Raw genomic sequence first — 19,126 nt, 5'->3', positions numbered from 1 at the left:
TCTGTGATGCATGGATCTTTCAGCATCGTCCCTGGTCCTCCCCCCAACCAAGCGCTCCTCTCCTGCATTGTGAAATATTTAATATGCGACTCTTATTTTCTCCCTGCTCGAAATCTTCAAGCTGCACCCTATCCACAAATATGGATATTTTAGAGTCATACCTGGTCCTCTCCATGCTCGTAGATCTAATTGTGTCACGACTGATGCTATTGAGCTTTCCGATCTTCCAGGAGGAGCTCCATATCTATTGCTGCGACTGTTACATATATCATAACTCAACTTTCAGACAATAAGAAACCTCTAAAAGGTTTGTTATTCTATTTAGAGTGGAAGTTTAGTTCTGAAGGCATTTAGCACAAAGCATTGATGGATTCCATTGTTTATGAAAATTATCTGTTGAATTTCATATGCAGTTACAGAAAGATTTTAAATTTTGGATCAAATTAGTTTTATATTTAGATAGTAAATGGTTTTCATCTTTATCTTTATTTGGGCATTTTGAGCTTATCGCCATGTAGTTTCTATAAATGTATTTGATTTGGTAGCAGATATATCAGTTGCCAATGGAGTTGCAGAAGGAACCATCAGGAACTCCTGCAAGGATCTTTATCCATGTGTTTTGAAAATAATACCAGCTTGGTATGCTAAAGAGGAGGATTTCAAGAATCTTTGCAGCCCTTGAATTGTAGAGCAACACAGTAGCGGCCTAATTTAGATGCCAACGCAGCGTTGTTTTTCTTGGATGTATTGAACTGTTTTACATAAAATGAAAGTGCAATTTTATTTTTTAATCTAATAATTAATATATTGCTATGGCTCTCCAGTTTCCTCCGTTGTGTGTTTTGTCTAGCCGTTAAATTGCGATGAATGCTTACGGCTAATTATTTCCTCCTTAGATGTATAAGATAGACGTCCACAATAATGTCATCCGATTTACTTGCTCAATTATTATTTCATTTACTGAACAGTTATAAGACATTCATTTCATCATATTTTAATTTAAATACCACAACCTCTACTTGACAATGCACTATTGTTAACCTCATTCAGTATTAGGCACGTTCTCCCCTCACTTCAAGTTCTCTCATAACCTTTTAGCTGTTATTTTATATTTGCATCAGCATTAGGTACATTCTCCCCTCACTTCAAGTTCTCTCATAACCTTTTAGTTGTTATTTTATATTTGTATTTACATTCGAACTATTGATTTGAGAATTGATGATTTGAAGTTGAATGAATGATTTCATTTTATATCAAGTTGCTATGCACATTTCCTCACTTGAAGTTCTATCATAACCTTTTATTTATTATTGTGAATTTTGAATTGATAGGAATACACTTCTTCTGCCAGCCTCTTCCCACATGTATCTATTTAGATTTGATTGTTACATATTATAATTCTGGTTGTTGAAATTTGCTTGTCATCCAAAATGTTTAATCTTATTCATTATTAATAAGAATGTGAAAGCAATTTGAATTGAATTTTGACTGGTTGATTTTTACAGATTACGATTCTGGTTGTTGAATTACACTTTTTAAAAAGTTTAATATAATTTTTTATCGTTTAAAAGTAGTGATGTCTATTGAAATAAAAATCTATTAAAAGTACATGAAAATTTTAAATTAAATTTAGGCCATCCAAAATCTTTTTGGATGTACGAATTCCGTATATGAACTAAGGAATGCTACGTTTAATACTTAAAAGCTACAGTTTCGGCTAATGTCAAGAACAGAGTAACCGGAATTCAAATGTCAGGGTATGCCCAGTCCAAACTCCAATGTTATCAAACCAAATCAATTCTCCTTGATTTACTTCATGGTTTGAACTGTAATGATTGCAAATCCGTATTGTTGAAATTGTCCGGAAAATGGGAAGATCTAATCCTGAAACATTTTGGCCTGCCCCCATATTGAATAAGTTATCTTCAATTTCTGTGAGTCATGATGTTCTAGTAGGCTTTGATGGAGGAATTTCTGGAAGCATTAAATAATGTATTGTGGCTGCATATTATGAATTTACAATCAAAACCTTTGATATCAATACATTTATTGTGCCCGCCTCCTCCTGCATGTATCTATCTAGATTTCATTTTTATAGATTATGATTCTGGTTGCCGGGGTTTGGTTGTGGCCGTCATGAATCTCGAAGAAATGAAAACTGAGCTAACTTCTGGCCACTTGGCTCTACACACACACACACACAGATTCAATCGCCTATAATAGTATAATGGAAGGAAAAGGAAATCAAGACAAACTGCAACGCGGATATAATTGACTCGTCTGCGCCGATGAGAGGGGACCAATAAGCAAAGAGCCAAAGACGATCGATGCATTTACACGCGTCCTATTTTAAATTCTCAAACAGTATTTCAATGTTTCCGGTGAACTTATCATTTTCATATATATATATATATATAGAGAGAGAGAGAGAGAGACATCTCAAAACCATTGTTATAGTCACCGAAAAGAAACTGAAAGATAAAGGAGAAGATGATGAGTGTGGAAGATAAGCTTGAATCTGCTGAAACCCGTCCTCCTCATGTGTTGATATTTCCAGCACCAGGGCAAGGACATGTCAACACCATCCTCTCACTGGCGGAGCTTCTGGCACTTTCCGACTTCCAAGTCACCTTTCTCATCACCCCCCACATACACAACCGCCTCCGCCGTTTCGCCGGCGACATCGAGGCTCGTCATCCCAATCTCACCTTCGAAACCTTTGGCCACGGCGTTCTCCAAAACCCAGCACTGTTCGGGCACAACCTGAAGGAATTAGCGGAGCAAACTAAGTCTCAGGGAAAGCTCAAGTTGAGGGAGTTATGCTCGGAACATTCTGGAAAACCCAAGGTCGGTTGCATTATAGTGGATGCCTTACTCGGACAGGTCGACTCCGAGCTCGGAGACGAGCTCGGAATACCCATAATTCATTTCCGTACGGCCAGTGCCTGCAGTTTTTGGGCATATTTTAATGTTCCTAAGCTCCTTCAGTGCAACGAACTTCCAATTAAAGGTACATGCACTCTTCATTTTAAGACATAATTATATTAGATTGAGGAATAAACGTGAAGAAGATAAAGAATGCTTCGAAGTGTTCTTTGAATGGATGTGCAAGAACTTGAATTTATGTTATTGTAATTTGTGTTTAGGGGAAGAAGACATGGATCGCGAAATAACAAGAATCCCAGGTATGGAAAACTTGGTTCGATGTCGGGATCTGCCGGCTCTCTGTCGAGGAGAACGTAAGGGTACTCTTTCTTTGGACACTTTGGTATATCTGGCACTTCATTCGCAGCAAGCAAAAGCTGTGCTTATGAACACATTTGAGGACTTAGAAGGCCCTGTCCTCTCCCAATTACGCCGTCACTTCCCCAGTCTCTACACCCTTGGCCCTCTCCACGTACTCCTCAACTCCAAGAAAGCCTCAAAAACGGCTGCGGCGGCGGCGTCGGGCAGGGAGGAGGAAAAAGACAGAACATGCATGAGGTGGCTCGACGCTCAGCCTCCAAAGTCGGTGATCTACGTGAGCTTTGGTAGCGTGGCTGTCTACACAAGGGCTCAACTCATGGAGATATGGCACGGTTTGATGAACAGCAAGAAGCCGTTCTTGTGGGTGATCCGACACGACTTGGTGGCTGAACCAGACGGAGATCAGGGTCTGCCGGCAGAGCTACAGGAAGGGGCGAACGAGAGAGCGTGTATAGTGGAGTGGGCCCCGCAACAGGAGGTGCTGGAACACGCGGCGGTCGGTGGGTTCATGACACACAGCGGATGGAACTCCACGTTGGAGAGCATGGTGGCCGGAGTTCCGATGATATGTTGGCCTCTTTTTGGTGATCAGCCGACGAATAGCAGATATGTGAGCGAGGTGTGGAAAATAGGGTTAGATATGAAGGACACGTGTGATAGGAAGATTGTGGAGAAGATGGTGAATGATCTGATGGTAGAAAGAAGACAAGAGTTTGAGAAGTCAGCAGAGGCTTTGGCGGCATTGGCCAGGAAGAGTGCCGGTGAAGGAGGCCCATCTTACTCTAATTTCCATCGTTTTATTGAGTATTTGAAGTCCATTTGTTAGGCGAAAATATATTGAAAAAAATGATATAAAAATGCTTATTAAATTTTTAAAAAATAAATAAGTCATGGTGGGTACTCTTGTAATAATTTTGACTACTCTTATAATATCTCGGCATGTCAAAATCACCTATTTTTCATTTTAAAATTCTATTTTTTTGTTATTTTTCCTAATAAAGTTTGTTTTTAATAATAATTTAAGTATTAAATATTCAACTAAAATAAAATAATACTACTTTTAGTCCTAAATATAAGAACTAGTTAACTAATTTAAGGAGATTAAAAAAATAAGATTAGTTATTTGTAATAAATTTGTATTGTCTTTCCTAAAATATCTTTACTAATAGAGTATATTGACTAGAACTATCATTATTAGAAGGATTATCTTAAAAAAATATATAAATATGAGAGACAAAGTGAATTAAAATTTTATATTTAAAATTAAAATAAAAATCAAATAAAACTAAAGGCAGGAGGTAATATAAATTTAATTGATGTCATGATATATAAACTCCAATTTTTGGTTGGCAAAAAAATAAAGTCAAATTTTTGAAGTCACCTCGCTCGGCTCTTTCTGGAACAGCGGGCCGCCAAGGATATATAAATGCATATGATTGACAATTCACCTTGGATCTACATGGAGACTGGTGCGCATTAACATCAATGTGAAAGCAACAGTAGCCAACCCTCCGGCCCTATCTGCCTCTTTCTGGGTCAAACTAGCGTAATAACACTAACTCTCAATTCTAGAAGTTGGGGCGAATTTGGAAAACTCAAAGGGCAGTTGAGAAAAAAAATGACGTGAATTGGAAAAAAAAAATTGTCACACATATTCATCTCGTATGTCTCAAAACTATTTTGAAAAAGCTAATCCAATAAAGAATAGCTTCAATAGACAAAAGTCTATGGGCTTATTTGTTTTCCTATTTGGAAAACAATTTTTTATTTTTAAAATAAAAAATTTGTTTACATGTTAATTTTTCATCAAGCATTTTGTCAAAAAATAGAAATAAATTTTTTTAAAAAAATTCTAAAATATATATTTAATCTTTTAATTTTAAAAAGTATGATTTTGGTCTTTTAACTCTAAAATTATTAACAAAAAAAACTGATGATATTGAAACCTTGAATGTTGAAACATTTTTAAACACCAATTTAATTTTCAAAACAATCATGATAATTACAAAAAGATTATTATTTAAAACTAATAATTTTAGTGTCAAATGATTAAAAATATGCCTCATAGACCAAATTAAAACTTTATATAAAATTAAAAAACTAAATGTATAATTTAGTATTAGAAAAATTCAAAACAACTTTTATATGTTTTATTGGGTTATTTTCCCCCCTTTGTCCCTCATGTTTTTTTACATCAGTTTTTAGTCCCCGCGTCTCTCTTCGTTGTAGTTGCAGTCTCCATTATAAATAATTTAGAAAACAATTGTCTTAAACAAGTTTTTATATTTTTATTCAAATGCAATTTTTTAGAACAATTATGTAAACATATTTTTTCTTATAAAAAATTATTTTAAAAATAATTTTATAACTTGAAAATGTAAAAACAAAAAATAGAAACAAGGACCTATATCACTTAATTATGCACATATTTAAACTTATCTTCGAATCAGGAAAAAATATAAAAAGCTCTTCAAAATTAAGAGCTCAATAATATTCACATACATGGTGTAATCATTACTGTATATATATAAAAGGAAGAGAAAACATGGATGATGGATCGTATAATAAAGAGAAAAATCACTATTCTTCAAGTCCAGTTCTCTAAAGGAATGTAAAGAATTGTAAAATAAAATTATTGATTTTTGTTAAATATTTACAGTGTTCCTGGAATCCTTTTTTTTTTTTTTTTGGGGAAAATGGCACTAAGGTCCCAAGAAAGAATAAATACTGCAAAAAGGTTCCACAAAAAACACAAATAGACTATAGGTCCCAATGGAACTTCATTGCAAAAGAATCAAAAGCCACAATTACCTTTCTGTCCTTAATGATTTAGAAACAAAAAAATGAAAGGAATGACCATTTTTGTGCGTCGTCCTCCAAATACTTTATGAGAAATAAAAAATTTCGGACCAGACAAATGGAGTTTGCATATCATCTTTCCCATCACCATCATTAAAGTCAAAATAACTTCCCTTTTTATCTTCTTGACAGATTTTTGTGTTTGCAACATTCATCTCCTCTTCATCCTGTTGTGTTGATAATTTTAAGTTAGGGTATTTCAGTATCAATCGATAGAATAATGAATAGATATTCTGTTTATGGGTACATTTTGGGTGGCATGTTTTGTTTGTTTGTGATTAAGTTGGAATGAGTGAAAATGATGATGGTTGTTGCCGGTGGAACACCTTTGATACAGAATGAAAAAATGTGTTATCAATGCAGGTCGCGATAATTATCAATATAGTTGTTTAAATTGTTAATGACAACTGTATTGTATAGGTTTATATTAAAAATGGTAAATAAGTATGAAAAGCATCTATTTTTTTTCTTTCATGTGAGGAGAAGTTTGTAAATGATGTAGATGATATATGATATGTTGGGGACTGTGTAAAAACAATAACTATAAAGAAAGGCACAAATTGTGAAGAGTTGAAAACAATAATATCATCATTTGTTGCAAAAGAAAGTAACTCATTTGACATTTTTATTATTTATGTCACTTGTTATTGTAAATGATATGCTTTATATCATAATATTTAAATGTTACAACAAAATATTAGTTAATGAGCATTTGTTGAGTATTGTAGATGCTATTATTGACAATTATGGTGGATGTCTTGGTCAATAATGGTTTGCTTGTTGACAGCACATTTTATATAAAGAAAATTGATAAACAAAATAACATTATTATTTGGTTTTGCATTCATCTATGACCTATTTTCATGTTTAGTTTTTTAAACAAAAAACCAGAATAATTATCAAAATCACATATATTAATAGATAAATTAACAAGTCATAATACTGCTATTAACAACTTAGAGAGTGGATATTAACGATATACATTGAGAATATTGATAACTGTTAATTTCAAACGTGTAATTGTTTTATATTTTACTCAAAATAAAAATACTATATTATATTATAACCATAATGTATTAAATTTATATTACTCGAGTGAAATTTTTTCAAAACTTAAACAAATTCATATTAGCATATAAATTAATAAGTGACAGTATTACTATTAATAGGTTACATTCATACCATTAACAAGTAAGTGTACACACATTAAGAACTGAGATAGAGAATATTAACAATTAAAGATGTTGTTAATTTTAAATGTGCAGTTTAGTTATATAGCAAAATATTATATGATATTATATCAAATTATAATTAAGATGTATTACTAAAACTTATGTTACTTGAATGACATTTTTTGTAAGACTTAAAACATATTCATATGAGCTTATATATTAGTAGGTGATAGTGCCACCATTGAAAACTCACAATGTCACCATTAACAAGTGAGTGTATAATTAACAAAAAGTGATTTCATAATTTTATCTAAGTGATAATTGACTTTTTAGTGTCACATTATAACTCAAATATATACCTGCAAATGAATTGATGATATTATCTCACATTATATCATATCATGCGACTTAAAATCAATTTTTTTTAAATTTATATCAGTAGATAAATTGGCAAGTGATAGTGCCATCAGCAATAAGTGACAAAGGTGTATTGATAATGATATGTGTAGATAATGACAACCGTTTACACATCAAAATGTAACATATCGATTTATAACTAACTTTCATTTATAACTTCATGTAAATGTAATTATACTAATTTCACAACACATCAAAGAAAAAAAAAATACAGGTTGCATGTGCCAATAGCGTACTAACTATTGGTTTGTATTGTCACATTTACAAAAATTCCTATCACATCCAATTACCCCAAAAAAAAAAGTTTCTATAACATGTTTTTAGCCAGTGTTTAGGTTCTTTCATGTCTTGACACTATGTCTAATCTCATTATATCTTCCATTGCATCATCTATTGTTGGTTCTGTATTGTCATTATTTCTCTTCTCTCCTACACACGTATGACAACTTTTTCATTGAGCTTTATTAAATGTTATCCACCATCATCATCTGCAATATCTACAAATATAAACATACATAACTGTTCGAGAATTTCAAAACAAATAAGTTACGTTTTTTTTTTGGCAACAAATGATGATATCATTGTATTTAACTCTTCATAATTTGTGCCTTCCTTTACACTTATAGTTCTTACACTATCTCCAATACATCACATATAATATGCATCATTTACAACTTCCTCCTGCATGAAAGAAACAAAATGTGTGTTTTTCGAACTTATTTACCATCTTTAATATAAAACTGTACAATACAGTTGTTATTAACTGGTCAAGTAGTTATATTGATAGTTATTGTGGTCTGTATTGACAACATATTTTCTCATTCCGTATTACAAGCGTTCTACCTACAACAATCATTATCATTTTCACTCATCCTCACTTAATCACAGACAAACATAGCATGCCACTTATAATATGCCCATAAATAGAGTACCTATTCATTACTCCACCCACCCATACTGAAACCCTAGCTTAAAATTATCAACACAATAGGATGAAGAGGGAGATGAATGTTGTAAACACAAAAATCCGTCAAGAAGATGAAGAGGGAAGCTATTTCGACTTTAATGATGGTAATAAGGAAGATGATTGACAAACTCCATTTCTCTGGCTTGAAATTGTTTTGTTTCTCATGAAGCATTTGGAGGAAGAGACGCAAAAATGGTCATCCCTTTCATTTTTTTCGCTCCTAAATCATTAAGGACAGAAAGGTCATTGTAGCTTTTGATTCTTTGAAATCCCATTAGGACTTATAATCTACTTGTGATTTATGTGGGACCTTTTGGAAGTATTTATTCTTTCTTGGGACTTTAATGTCGTGTTCCTGTTTTTGGGCTGAAACATTGTTCCTCTGATACTTAATTTGTCTATATACATCCGAGATTTTTGGGTATCCCAAAACCGTGGTTTCAGAAGCACTTTTCCGCAAAACGAGATAATCTCCTCCACATATTTACTTCGTAATCCGTAAAAGCACTTCTGAAACCATAGTTTGGTTTCTATCCAAACACACCCTTTAGAAAGATCAATAAGAATTCAATGATTCTTAACAAATATTTGGCAAGAGTAATTAATTAGACAAACACTCCAAGTATTGGAGGAAATAAGAAATTTACCTTTTCTTTATTCAAATTTTTAATAGTTATATCAGTTGGTATAATAACCACCGTTAAAATCATAGTTTTTTTATACTAGTTTCCTAACTGGCGTAAAAAGTGCAAATTTTAACACCGTGCATTTTTACATTGGTTGTCTTTTCTAATGACAAATGTCCATTTTAACCCGCGTAGAGGACTTGTTTTTTTTTTATAAAAAATAATGACTGCTTTTATCTGTGGTCATTACATCACTTGCAATTTCAAATTATATTGCATGACTTTGAAACTGGACTTATTTTCAATTCATGGCAAGTGAGAAGTTTATTAATCTTTCTCACTATATAGCATGCACGGAGTATTTAAAAAATTTATTTTTATTCATAATTCATGTAATAAATACTCATATCACGCACGCGAAACTCTTCTTTTCAGCTTTTCCCCTTCCCTACTTTTCCCTTCTTTTTTTTATTATTATTGGATCAAAACTTTATTTTAAAGGTTCAGATTTAATATTTTATAAGATTCTTATTATGATTTTATATAAAAAAATATATAAATCAATTTAAACTAATTAAGATTTGATAGCAACAGTTTTAACTATTCATTCAGGACAAATAAAATATGCATTTTCTTTTGGTCAAAAAAATAAAATATGTATTTTTATGTGGGCCTACCCAAATTAAATTTGGGAGAATTACAATGAGATTCTAAGAAAAAAATTATAAAATAAGTCTAAGAAATTGTTATTTTTTATTATAAAACTTGTCAAACTGTTTAGGTTGTTATTAGAATATTTTAATAATAATTATTTTTTTTAGACCTCATTGTATGAGGTAATTCTGTCATTGAATTTTAACAATTTAAATTTATTTATGTATTTTAATTAATGTAAAATATTAAATTTAAATTGTTAAATTAAATGAAAAGGGGAGGAAACTAAAAAGGGTGGGAAAAGGAAAAGAAGAGGTTTCTCTCATATAGAGACACACATTACAGTTGTAAATCACGAAGAAGAAGAAGAAAACTGATGGTGCACCGCCCAGTAGGGACCAAACAAGCAGGCACCACAAACGAACAGGCACATGACTTACACGTTATCGACTTGTTTCGACCACATTTTGTACTAAGAAAACTCTTTCAGATTTCCAATTATTAATAATGAAGAAAAAATTTTACTTTTCTATATATGGACACATCTCAAAAGCTGTGTTCATCGATCAGCATAGCGACGGAAGAGAGACGAAGGAGAAAGAAAGTGAAGATGAGAGGAAAAGATAAGCATGAATCTGAAACCCCCCATGTGCTCATATTTCCATTACCAGCGCAAGGACATGTCAATTCCATGCTCCTCCTGGCGGAGCTTCTCGCCATTTCCGACGTCCACGTCACCTTTCTCAACACCCACCACATTCACCACCGTCTACTCCAGTTCGCCGGCAACATCGAAGCTCGACATCCTACTCTTGGCTTCAAGACCTTCGCCGACGGCGTTGCCCAGGACCACCCGCGATTCGGAGGCGACATGAACGAATTCTTCAACCACGTTAAGTTTCAGGGCAGCCTCAAGTTGAGGGAGTTGTGCTCCGACCATTCTGGAAAGCCAAGGATCACTTGCATTATAGCTGATGGCATGTTCGGAGACATATCCTCCGACATCGGAGACGAGCTCGGCATACCCATAATTCATTTCCGTACGGCGAGTGCATGCAGTTTCTGGTCATTTTTTTCTGTCCCTGTGCTCCTTCAAAGCAACGAACTTCCAATTAGAGGTATACATTATAGGCTTACATTTGTGAAATAAATTGAGAAACAAACTGAAAAAGAAACAGAAGAGCGCTTCAAACCGTTGTTAGAATAATAAGGCAGTTTATTGAGAAGATATACAAATGAATAAATTTGAGTAAATATGCATCTTATTGTGATTTATCTGTGAAGGGGAGGAAGACATGGATCGTGTAATAACAAAAATCCCAGGTATGGAAAACTTGATTCGGTGTCGGGATCTTCCAAGTCTTTGTCGAGGAACCCATGATGGCAAATTTTCTCTGGACACCGTGGTATTCCAGACCCATCAATCACTTCGAGCTCAAGCTCTGATTTCTAACACATTTGAAGACTTGGAAGGTTCGGTCCTCTCCCAAATACGGAATCGCTTCCCCAAACTCTACGCCCTCGGTCCTCTCCACGCACACCTCAGTTACAGAAAAGCCTCCAAAACGCCGTCGGAGGAGGAACCGCCTCCTTCCTTCACAAACAGTCTCTACGATGTAGACAGAACATGCATTAGGTGGCTCGACGCTCAGCCCCCAAAGTCGGTGATATACGTGAGCTTTGGCAGCGTGGCTATCATCACGAGGGATCAATTGATGGAGATATGGTACGGTTTGGTGAACAGCAAGAAGCGGTTCTTGTGGGTATTCCGACCCAACTTGGTGGCGGAACAAGAAGCGAAAGATCTGCCGTTGGAGCTTGTGGAAGGGACAAAGCAGAGAGGGTGTACAGTGGGCTGGGCCCCACAACAGGAGGTGCTTGGACATGCGGCGGTCGGCGGGTTCATGACACACAGTGGGTGGAACTCGACGTTGGAGGGGGTGGTGGCCGGCGTTCCGATGCTTTGCTGGCCGAACTTCGGCGACCAACAGATAAACAGCAGATATGTGAGTGAGGTGTGGAAGATGGGGTTAGATATGAAGGACTTGTGTGATAGGAAAGTTGTAGAGAAGATGGTAAACGATCTGATGGAGGAGAGGAGGGAGGAGTTTGAGAAATCGACGCAGGCTATGGCAACCTTAGCCAAAAAGAGCGTGCGTGAAGGTGGTTCCTCGTGCTCCGATTTGGATAGTTTGATTGAGTATTTAAGGTCAATTTGTTAAGGAAAATGGCCATCGTTTTTCTGACGTTGAGGTAAATGAGAAGTCCTGTAAGCTCGGCTTTGTGAGTGAAATATTAGTTTAGACCTCAGTTACTCGGCTCAATTTCTATGCAAAAGGAATCGCGGTCAATAATCTGGGCATCATTTAGCCCAATGCACATGATATTAGTGGGCTCAGTGTCTTTCCCTATCCTGCTTTGTGGTTTGTTGATAAGTCAGATGTGCTTCAAGCCTTTTAATGGAATAACAAAATGAAAAATGCAGTTTTTTACTCCAAGTATTCTCTAATTAGAAACAATTCTGTTTGAGACACTATCAGGTATTAAATATGAGCATCTCTTTCAATAGAAATTCAAACCTTAAGTCACTGCCTTGTTAGGAATTAACTCTTTCTATTAGACCCAATTGCTGTTAGTGTATTTTTATTAATATTTAGCATTTGCACATAATATTTAATTATTTTTAGACATATTTTGGTCTTAGCAAGAATCTGAAACTCATCTTGCCTAAATTTTTATTTAGAAAATCCTTAAAAATAAATAGAGTCTTGTAGTCTGCTTATTATATCAAGTGTACCTCCCTCTTTACCATATTACTCAATTATGCGAGAGAAATGAGTGATTATTATTCTGATGACTCATTGCTCTAGTGGATTATGTGCAGCAAAATGTTATTTTTGTTATATTTATTTATGTTGCCCTTCGAATTTGTACTTGGCACTAATGAAATATAATATTTATGAGTAAATTAAAATTGCCTACCACATCATATGGAAGCTGTCACGATGACGAGATGAAATGGAGTGTACGGATTACAGAAGAGAATGATAAGAAGACCATAGGAGAGGCGTGGTTCCTCCCCGGCTTTGAACCATGCGCTAGGATGTGGGGCAGGATGTCTCCCCTTCTTTTTTTCTTCGCTTTCGTCCACTTCTCATTTCAATTATAAAATTAGATTTTAACAGTTCATATTTTATATTTATAAAATTATAAATAAAATGTTAAAATTTTAAAAATAAATAAATAAAATTAAATAAAACTACTAAATTTTAATCAGTATAATTCAAAATAATAGTAAAAAATGCTTTATAAAATTATTTTCAAAAACATGAAATCTAGACCGCTAAACTTTCAATCTTGATGGTTAAGATGAAAAGTGGATGGAAATGGAGAGAGAGAGAAGTGAAAAGATCTTTTGCCTCTTGGATGTCAGAAAAATAAAAACAAGACCTGGTGCTGGGAAAAGACAAAAAGAGGATTTGCATATTTGTTTTGCTATTTCTGTGACTAAAAATTTCTCTTCTTTTCTTTTCATCCCCAGGGGAAAAGATTATTCAACAAAAATAGTTACTTATTTTTCATACCAAAATATAATTAAATATATAAATCTGAATCCATAATATTTCATTTATTCAAGGTTTATTTTCTTTCTTTTTGATTTATTATGATTCATAGGTCTTTTCAAAGTTGTTGTTAAACTTTTACCAGATTTTAAATTCCAATTTCAAATAACATTAAAAAATTCTTAAAGATTCTCATAACATGCGATTAAGTAGTAATACTATATAGTGATATAAATATTAATAGAACATCTCAATCCCATCCTACATAATGGTATTGTGCTAGAGGAGGAAAAGTTACGAGGGAAAAAATGTCACGAACCAAAATATTCAACAATAACACACCCGAGATCAGGTGCAAGAAGAATCTCCAAATAAAGACTGTTCGCAACCGCTGGAAAATATATGGAAAAATTAGGTGCCAAAACCCTTATTTCAATGAGGTTGCTTATAAGGGTGATATTGCTTTTATTAGTACTCAAGGTATAAATTGACAACCTCCAAGTTGGAAGTATTAACAGAAATAAGGAGATATGCATTCCAAATGGTACCCATCACAACCTGGCTAGGTTAATTAAACTAAATGTTGATGGCTCTGTGAACTAGATAGTGCTGCTGCATATGGTCGGTGGCCTTGTTAAGGATGGCCAAGGCAATTTGGCTAAAAGGATTGAGTAATAGATATCTTGGAATTTGGATACCATCCTAACATATTATTGCAGCTGCCAAAGTCTTACCCCTATCCTTGAAGGAGTTAATCTTTGTTCAGAGGTTAAATACCATAAAGTTAACATCTATATACTATCTCAACTCCGGTCCTTCATATAAGAGTTAGATAAGTAATTTGAAAATATTAAAAAAATTAGTTAAGTTGGTTGATTATAACAAATGTATCTTGACCTTCCTAAACTATCCTATTTAATTATGTGTATGAGAATTATTTCTTAGTAAGAACTCGTTACAATTAATAGAAATATTTTAAATAAAATATTATAGATTTGAAAGATATAATTGATTGAGATATTATATTTATTACTAAATTCAACTTTTAACTGACTTTTATATTAAAGACTGAAAATATTATTATGATTTGATTCGGGCTCTTGGGCTTTAGAAATGAATACCGCTAATGCGATCTCATTTCGGCCCTGTCGAAAAGATTGCTCCGTTTGAAAATTACCAAAGAAAAGGGCAATGGTATTGTAAATTGAATTCCCACATTATTTATCTATGAAAAGTAACATTCCATCCATCACTCTATGAGGAAGGAAATAATAGTATTTCTGATAGGAATGGAATAATAGAAAACCAAACATACTCAAGCAAAGATTCACATTCTTATATTCTCATCCAATATAGACGATTTCAGTATTTCACTAATCGTATTAGTACAAAATACTCAAGCAAAGATGAATTTTTGCTTTTATTTATTGGGTGACGTAGAAATTATAAATTGCTGCAAAGGAAGCAATACCAAAGCCTCATGTTAGTCAACCCAACTAAACCTTGGTTTGGTTCTGGTGTTGGAGTGGCACCAATTAGTTAGATTGGGTCAATTAGTTCCGTGAAATGGAGACATCACACAGTTCTCAAATGACAGATGAAACATGACAAGTGGCATGAGCCAATAAATATGGTCACAAATAACATTGGCCTCCCCTTCTGAAATAAAATGTATGTTTGCGTGTGTGTGTGTGTATAATTAATAGCAAGTTTTACGTACAGTTTACACAAATTAAAAAACAAGTCTTATTTTCCAAATTTTAATTCGAATGAAACTCTCTAATTAAAAATGTCACAAATTATTTCTCTGTAATCAAAGATGGATTGTTCTTAGATAACAGTCTATCCTCATCATTAAACTATCTCATCTGTGCTCTAACCCCACCCCAAAAAAAAAAAACAGAAATCATTTCAGTCCTCATCAAATTGGCGCATACCATGAAAATAATAGAAAAATGCATGAAAGGAGTATTACCCGTTCACAAGAACATGCAAATGTAAGGCCGCCGAATCCAAATCTCTTGAACTAATTGAATTGGTAGAGATATTGTTTCGACGTTTATTATTGTTATCATATTCAAATAGCTGGTATCAGCATAGGGCTAGCTTAGGATAAAAAATTTTTAAAAAATGGTGGCACAGTCCAAATCCAAAATATTCCCGTTTAATATGAAGCATGGGCGGTAATACAGGCTAACTCGCGTATTAGGATTAGGGGTGTGCATGAGACTCAAATACCTAGTGAGCCCGCCCGAGCTTGAGGAAAAATTACCTAGCCTAGCCCCAAAAAAGAATAAGCATCCTTGGGCCGGGCATTTCATGGGCAAGGCCAAGCATCGGGTAGGACATGCTGCTATGCCCATTTGGCCTTGTCCGGATTATATATATATGTTATAATTTATGAAATAATATTAATATATTATATTTCTTTACCCAAAAAAATTATCTCCCTCCTATTTGCAATTTTTCTTTTCCATTTGCCCTATAGCCCAATTTTTTCCTTTCCTTGTTGCCAATTTTTTTCCTAAAAACTCTGCTTGATTATGGAGGATTGGCCACAGGAGTTCTAAATCTTGCTATTGTTTTTTCACTGGTAATTTAATTTATTATTGTCACGTATATGTTAGTTTTCCATTTCAGGAGACCTAATTCTTCTAAAGTAGCAATAGAATCTTGCTTTTAACTTGTTCTTCCTTTACCCAAAAAAAAAACTTGTTCTTTGTGAGCTTTATTGGATATATCCTATTATGTGTTTCTGTTGCAATGTTGGCTGTTTATAAGTTAGTCTTTCCCCCCGTTCTAGGCCATTAACAACATTTCTTTGTTAGAGAATGGAGCTCATACATAAAATATTTGTGTACATTACCAATTTCGAATATTTATACAAGATAGAAAACAATATTGGGATAGAAGATGGGAAAGAAAATTAGGGTTTAATTATCTGAATTATATGTTTTATTTTTTATTTAATTTATATTTAGTTATTTTGTATTAATTTTTTTTTGAACAAGTGAAAGAAGTCTTTTAGTTGCGTGGATTGCTAACTGCATCGTATCACATGATGAGTGTTTGCATATTAAAAGTGGTTAAAAATCTTTCTTGTTTAGTTTCTGATATATTAAATTATAAGATTTTAAGATTTTTTATTTTTCTTTTTACAATTATTTTCACCCTATTTTTATATGGTCTATATTATTCTTGTTAGCCCATTGCTTCAGTTTTAATATCCTTTTGCAATCCTTTATGTAACATTTAATTTTTGTAGCTTAAATGGATGATCAAGCTTCTTTACATTGCCATCCCCAATCCTCAATGAAATATCTCAAGGTGCTTCAACCCCTCTTTAATTTTTTTCCAGATGTTTTATCCTTTTTTCAACTTTGTGGAGATTAATGCAAACTGTTTAAATTTCAAAGTTTTAATTACAATCTTGAGAGTTGTTTTGTTCTAAGTAGATTATGGATGTTATTTATTTGAATATTTGTGAAGACTTGTTTCGAATTATTTCTGGATGATTTCAATGTGTGAAAATATAAAATTATAAAATGTAATTTTTAGTTATGGATGAAATTTTTTCACGTATGATATAGGTAAGCCATCAACATTTGGGTAGCGAAGCCCGTCTTGCTCAGCCCATCCATGCTTAGCCCAAAATGGTTAGAACTTTCACGGGCTGGGCTGGGCAACGGGCTGCAAAATGCAACTCGTTCATACTTCGGGCTGGGCATCGGGTAAGGTTCTTGCCCTACCCAGCCTTGCCCATGTGCACCCCTAGTTAGGATTATTAGGTGGTGTAGGTTGAAAAGACCCAATGTAATGGCATTGGCAGGTTAACTTTTAGTCAACTCTAACCTGCCAACTATTATTTTCTTTTTTTAAAATTTTTTTTCCATTTTAAAAATATTTTTGTTATATAATATAAACAAAATATAATGAAATTTTTATCTTTTCTTTAAATACTTGATTGAAAACCAGTGAAAAAAAAACCGGACCGAACCGGCCGGTTCAACCGGTGAACCGGTGAACCGGCCAGTGGTCCGGTCCGGTTAAAGAAATGAACCGGTCATAAAATGAACTGGCATCAACCCGGTCAAACCGGGATAAACCAGTGCAAACCGGCAAAAACCGGTATAAACCGGTAATGAACCGGTTTGAATGATATTTTTCTATTTATCTTATTTTTTCTTATTCAACTCCTAATATTTCAATCACTATATATTTAAATGAATTTTAATAATAATTTTGGTATTAATAATTATTAATTTTAGTTATTAAGAAATCATAAAGATCAAAATCCTTAATGTTATTGTATTTTGTTTTAATTACAATCAAATTATTGTTGTATTTCCTTACATTTTGTTATTAGTGATTATTAATATTGCTATACTTTGTTATTTTTAATTAAATTTTATCATTTTAATGTGACCGGTTTGATCCCAATCTGACCCCGATCTGACCCATTGACCCTTGAACCACTACCTCAACCGGTTTAGTGTCCGGTCCGGTTTTTTGTTCCTTGTTGAAAACATCAAATAAATGATATAAGTATTTCTTAAAATTTTTTATATAGGATATAAAATATAATAATTAATAAAATTAAAAATATATTAAAAAATAAATACAGGTTACCTCATGGGTTGGCTGGCTAATTCATAGGGGATTGTGAATTTAGCAGTACGAGTTAAAAAGTTTCGTTTACTAGCAGGGTTGGCTTTTAACTAGTCTTAACCCGTCATTTTTTATGGGTTGGCGAGTTGAACCTCTCTACCATGAAGCACCGAGGATAATGAGATATAGGCATTAGGGTTAGGAATACCAATGATATTTCCCAATTTTACCTACATGGGTTTGTCCCAATTCTAAGTAACAATCAATCTCTTATACTAAATGCTTTTTAATAGGTTTTCTTAACCTCAATCATAATCTTTATCTCTTATTCTCAGTCCTTGATGCTAAATGGGACCTTAAAGTCGTTAATTATTAAAGAAGCTACTCAATGAACACCAAATATCAACGAACCTTGTTGGATAAGGCTTCGGGAGATTACTGGCTGATAAAGGGATCTCAAACTTTAAACATACATTTATCCGAATGCAAACTTCATTCCCGATTTCTTTATCACTACATACTGACCTAACCTATACCCCCAAAAGAAAATATGATTACACGTATATTGTGTCTATGTTTCAATAATGGTTATCCAAAATCTGTAATACACATGTTAGCCAAACCAAGCACTTTTTTGTTCTATTCTATTTGAATTTTAGTTTGCAGTGAAAGTGCGGTTAGGTAAATTGGCCTCACTCTTTGGAGTATGCAAATAAACTTCTTATAAGTAAACGCTCAAATCGTAGTATATGGCACTTTTCTGTGTTTTCGTTAATGGATCCAACAAAACCAACCAAAGAAATTTGATTTGATCTTTATTGATGTAACTGCCCATTTTAAAATTTGAAGTTTAATGGTCCATTCATATGTAGTTTAATCTCAAAATGGTAGCTGCTCACGTCAAAAAAAAAAAGAGAGAGAGAGAGAGAACTTGTTCGGATCAATGACAAATCGAACTGAATTCCATAAGAATAATAGTTAGAGTGTGAAATAATTTATTTAGTAATAAAACAA

General features: G+C 33.6%; 2 protein-coding genes across 2 annotated transcripts; both read left to right on the top strand.

Moving 5' to 3' along the window:
* The first annotated feature begins 2,490 nt into the window (after positions 1–2,490).
* Positions 2,491–4,072, top strand: LOC114757966 (7-deoxyloganetic acid glucosyltransferase). Its single transcript, XM_028946949.1, has 2 exons — positions 2,491–3,010; positions 3,147–4,072. Exons 1-2 carry the CDS (start codon positions 2,491–2,493, stop codon positions 4,070–4,072), a joined length of 1,446 nt encoding a protein of 481 aa, XP_028802782.1.
* Positions 4,073–10,352: 6,280 nt separating this feature from the next.
* Positions 10,353–12,199, top strand: LOC114757971 (7-deoxyloganetic acid glucosyltransferase-like). The gene is made up of 2 exons (XM_028946952.1): positions 10,353–11,059; positions 11,226–12,199. Exons 1-2 carry the CDS (start codon positions 10,477–10,479, stop codon positions 12,161–12,163), a joined length of 1,521 nt encoding a protein of 506 aa, XP_028802785.1. The 5' UTR covers positions 10,353–10,476; the 3' UTR covers positions 12,164–12,199.
* The last annotated feature ends 6,927 nt before the right edge of the window (positions 12,200–19,126 follow it).

The sequence above is a fragment of the Neltuma alba genome, unplaced genomic scaffold, assembly GCF_004799145.2.
Source record: "Neltuma alba isolate B1F8T4 unplaced genomic scaffold, ASM479914v2 tig00010659_pilon, whole genome shotgun sequence".
NCBI classification, from domain to species: Eukaryota; Viridiplantae; Streptophyta; class Magnoliopsida; order Fabales; family Fabaceae; genus Neltuma; species Neltuma alba.
The sequence above is the reverse complement of the archived record's forward strand: the minus strand, read 5'-3'. Positions and strand labels throughout refer to the sequence as shown.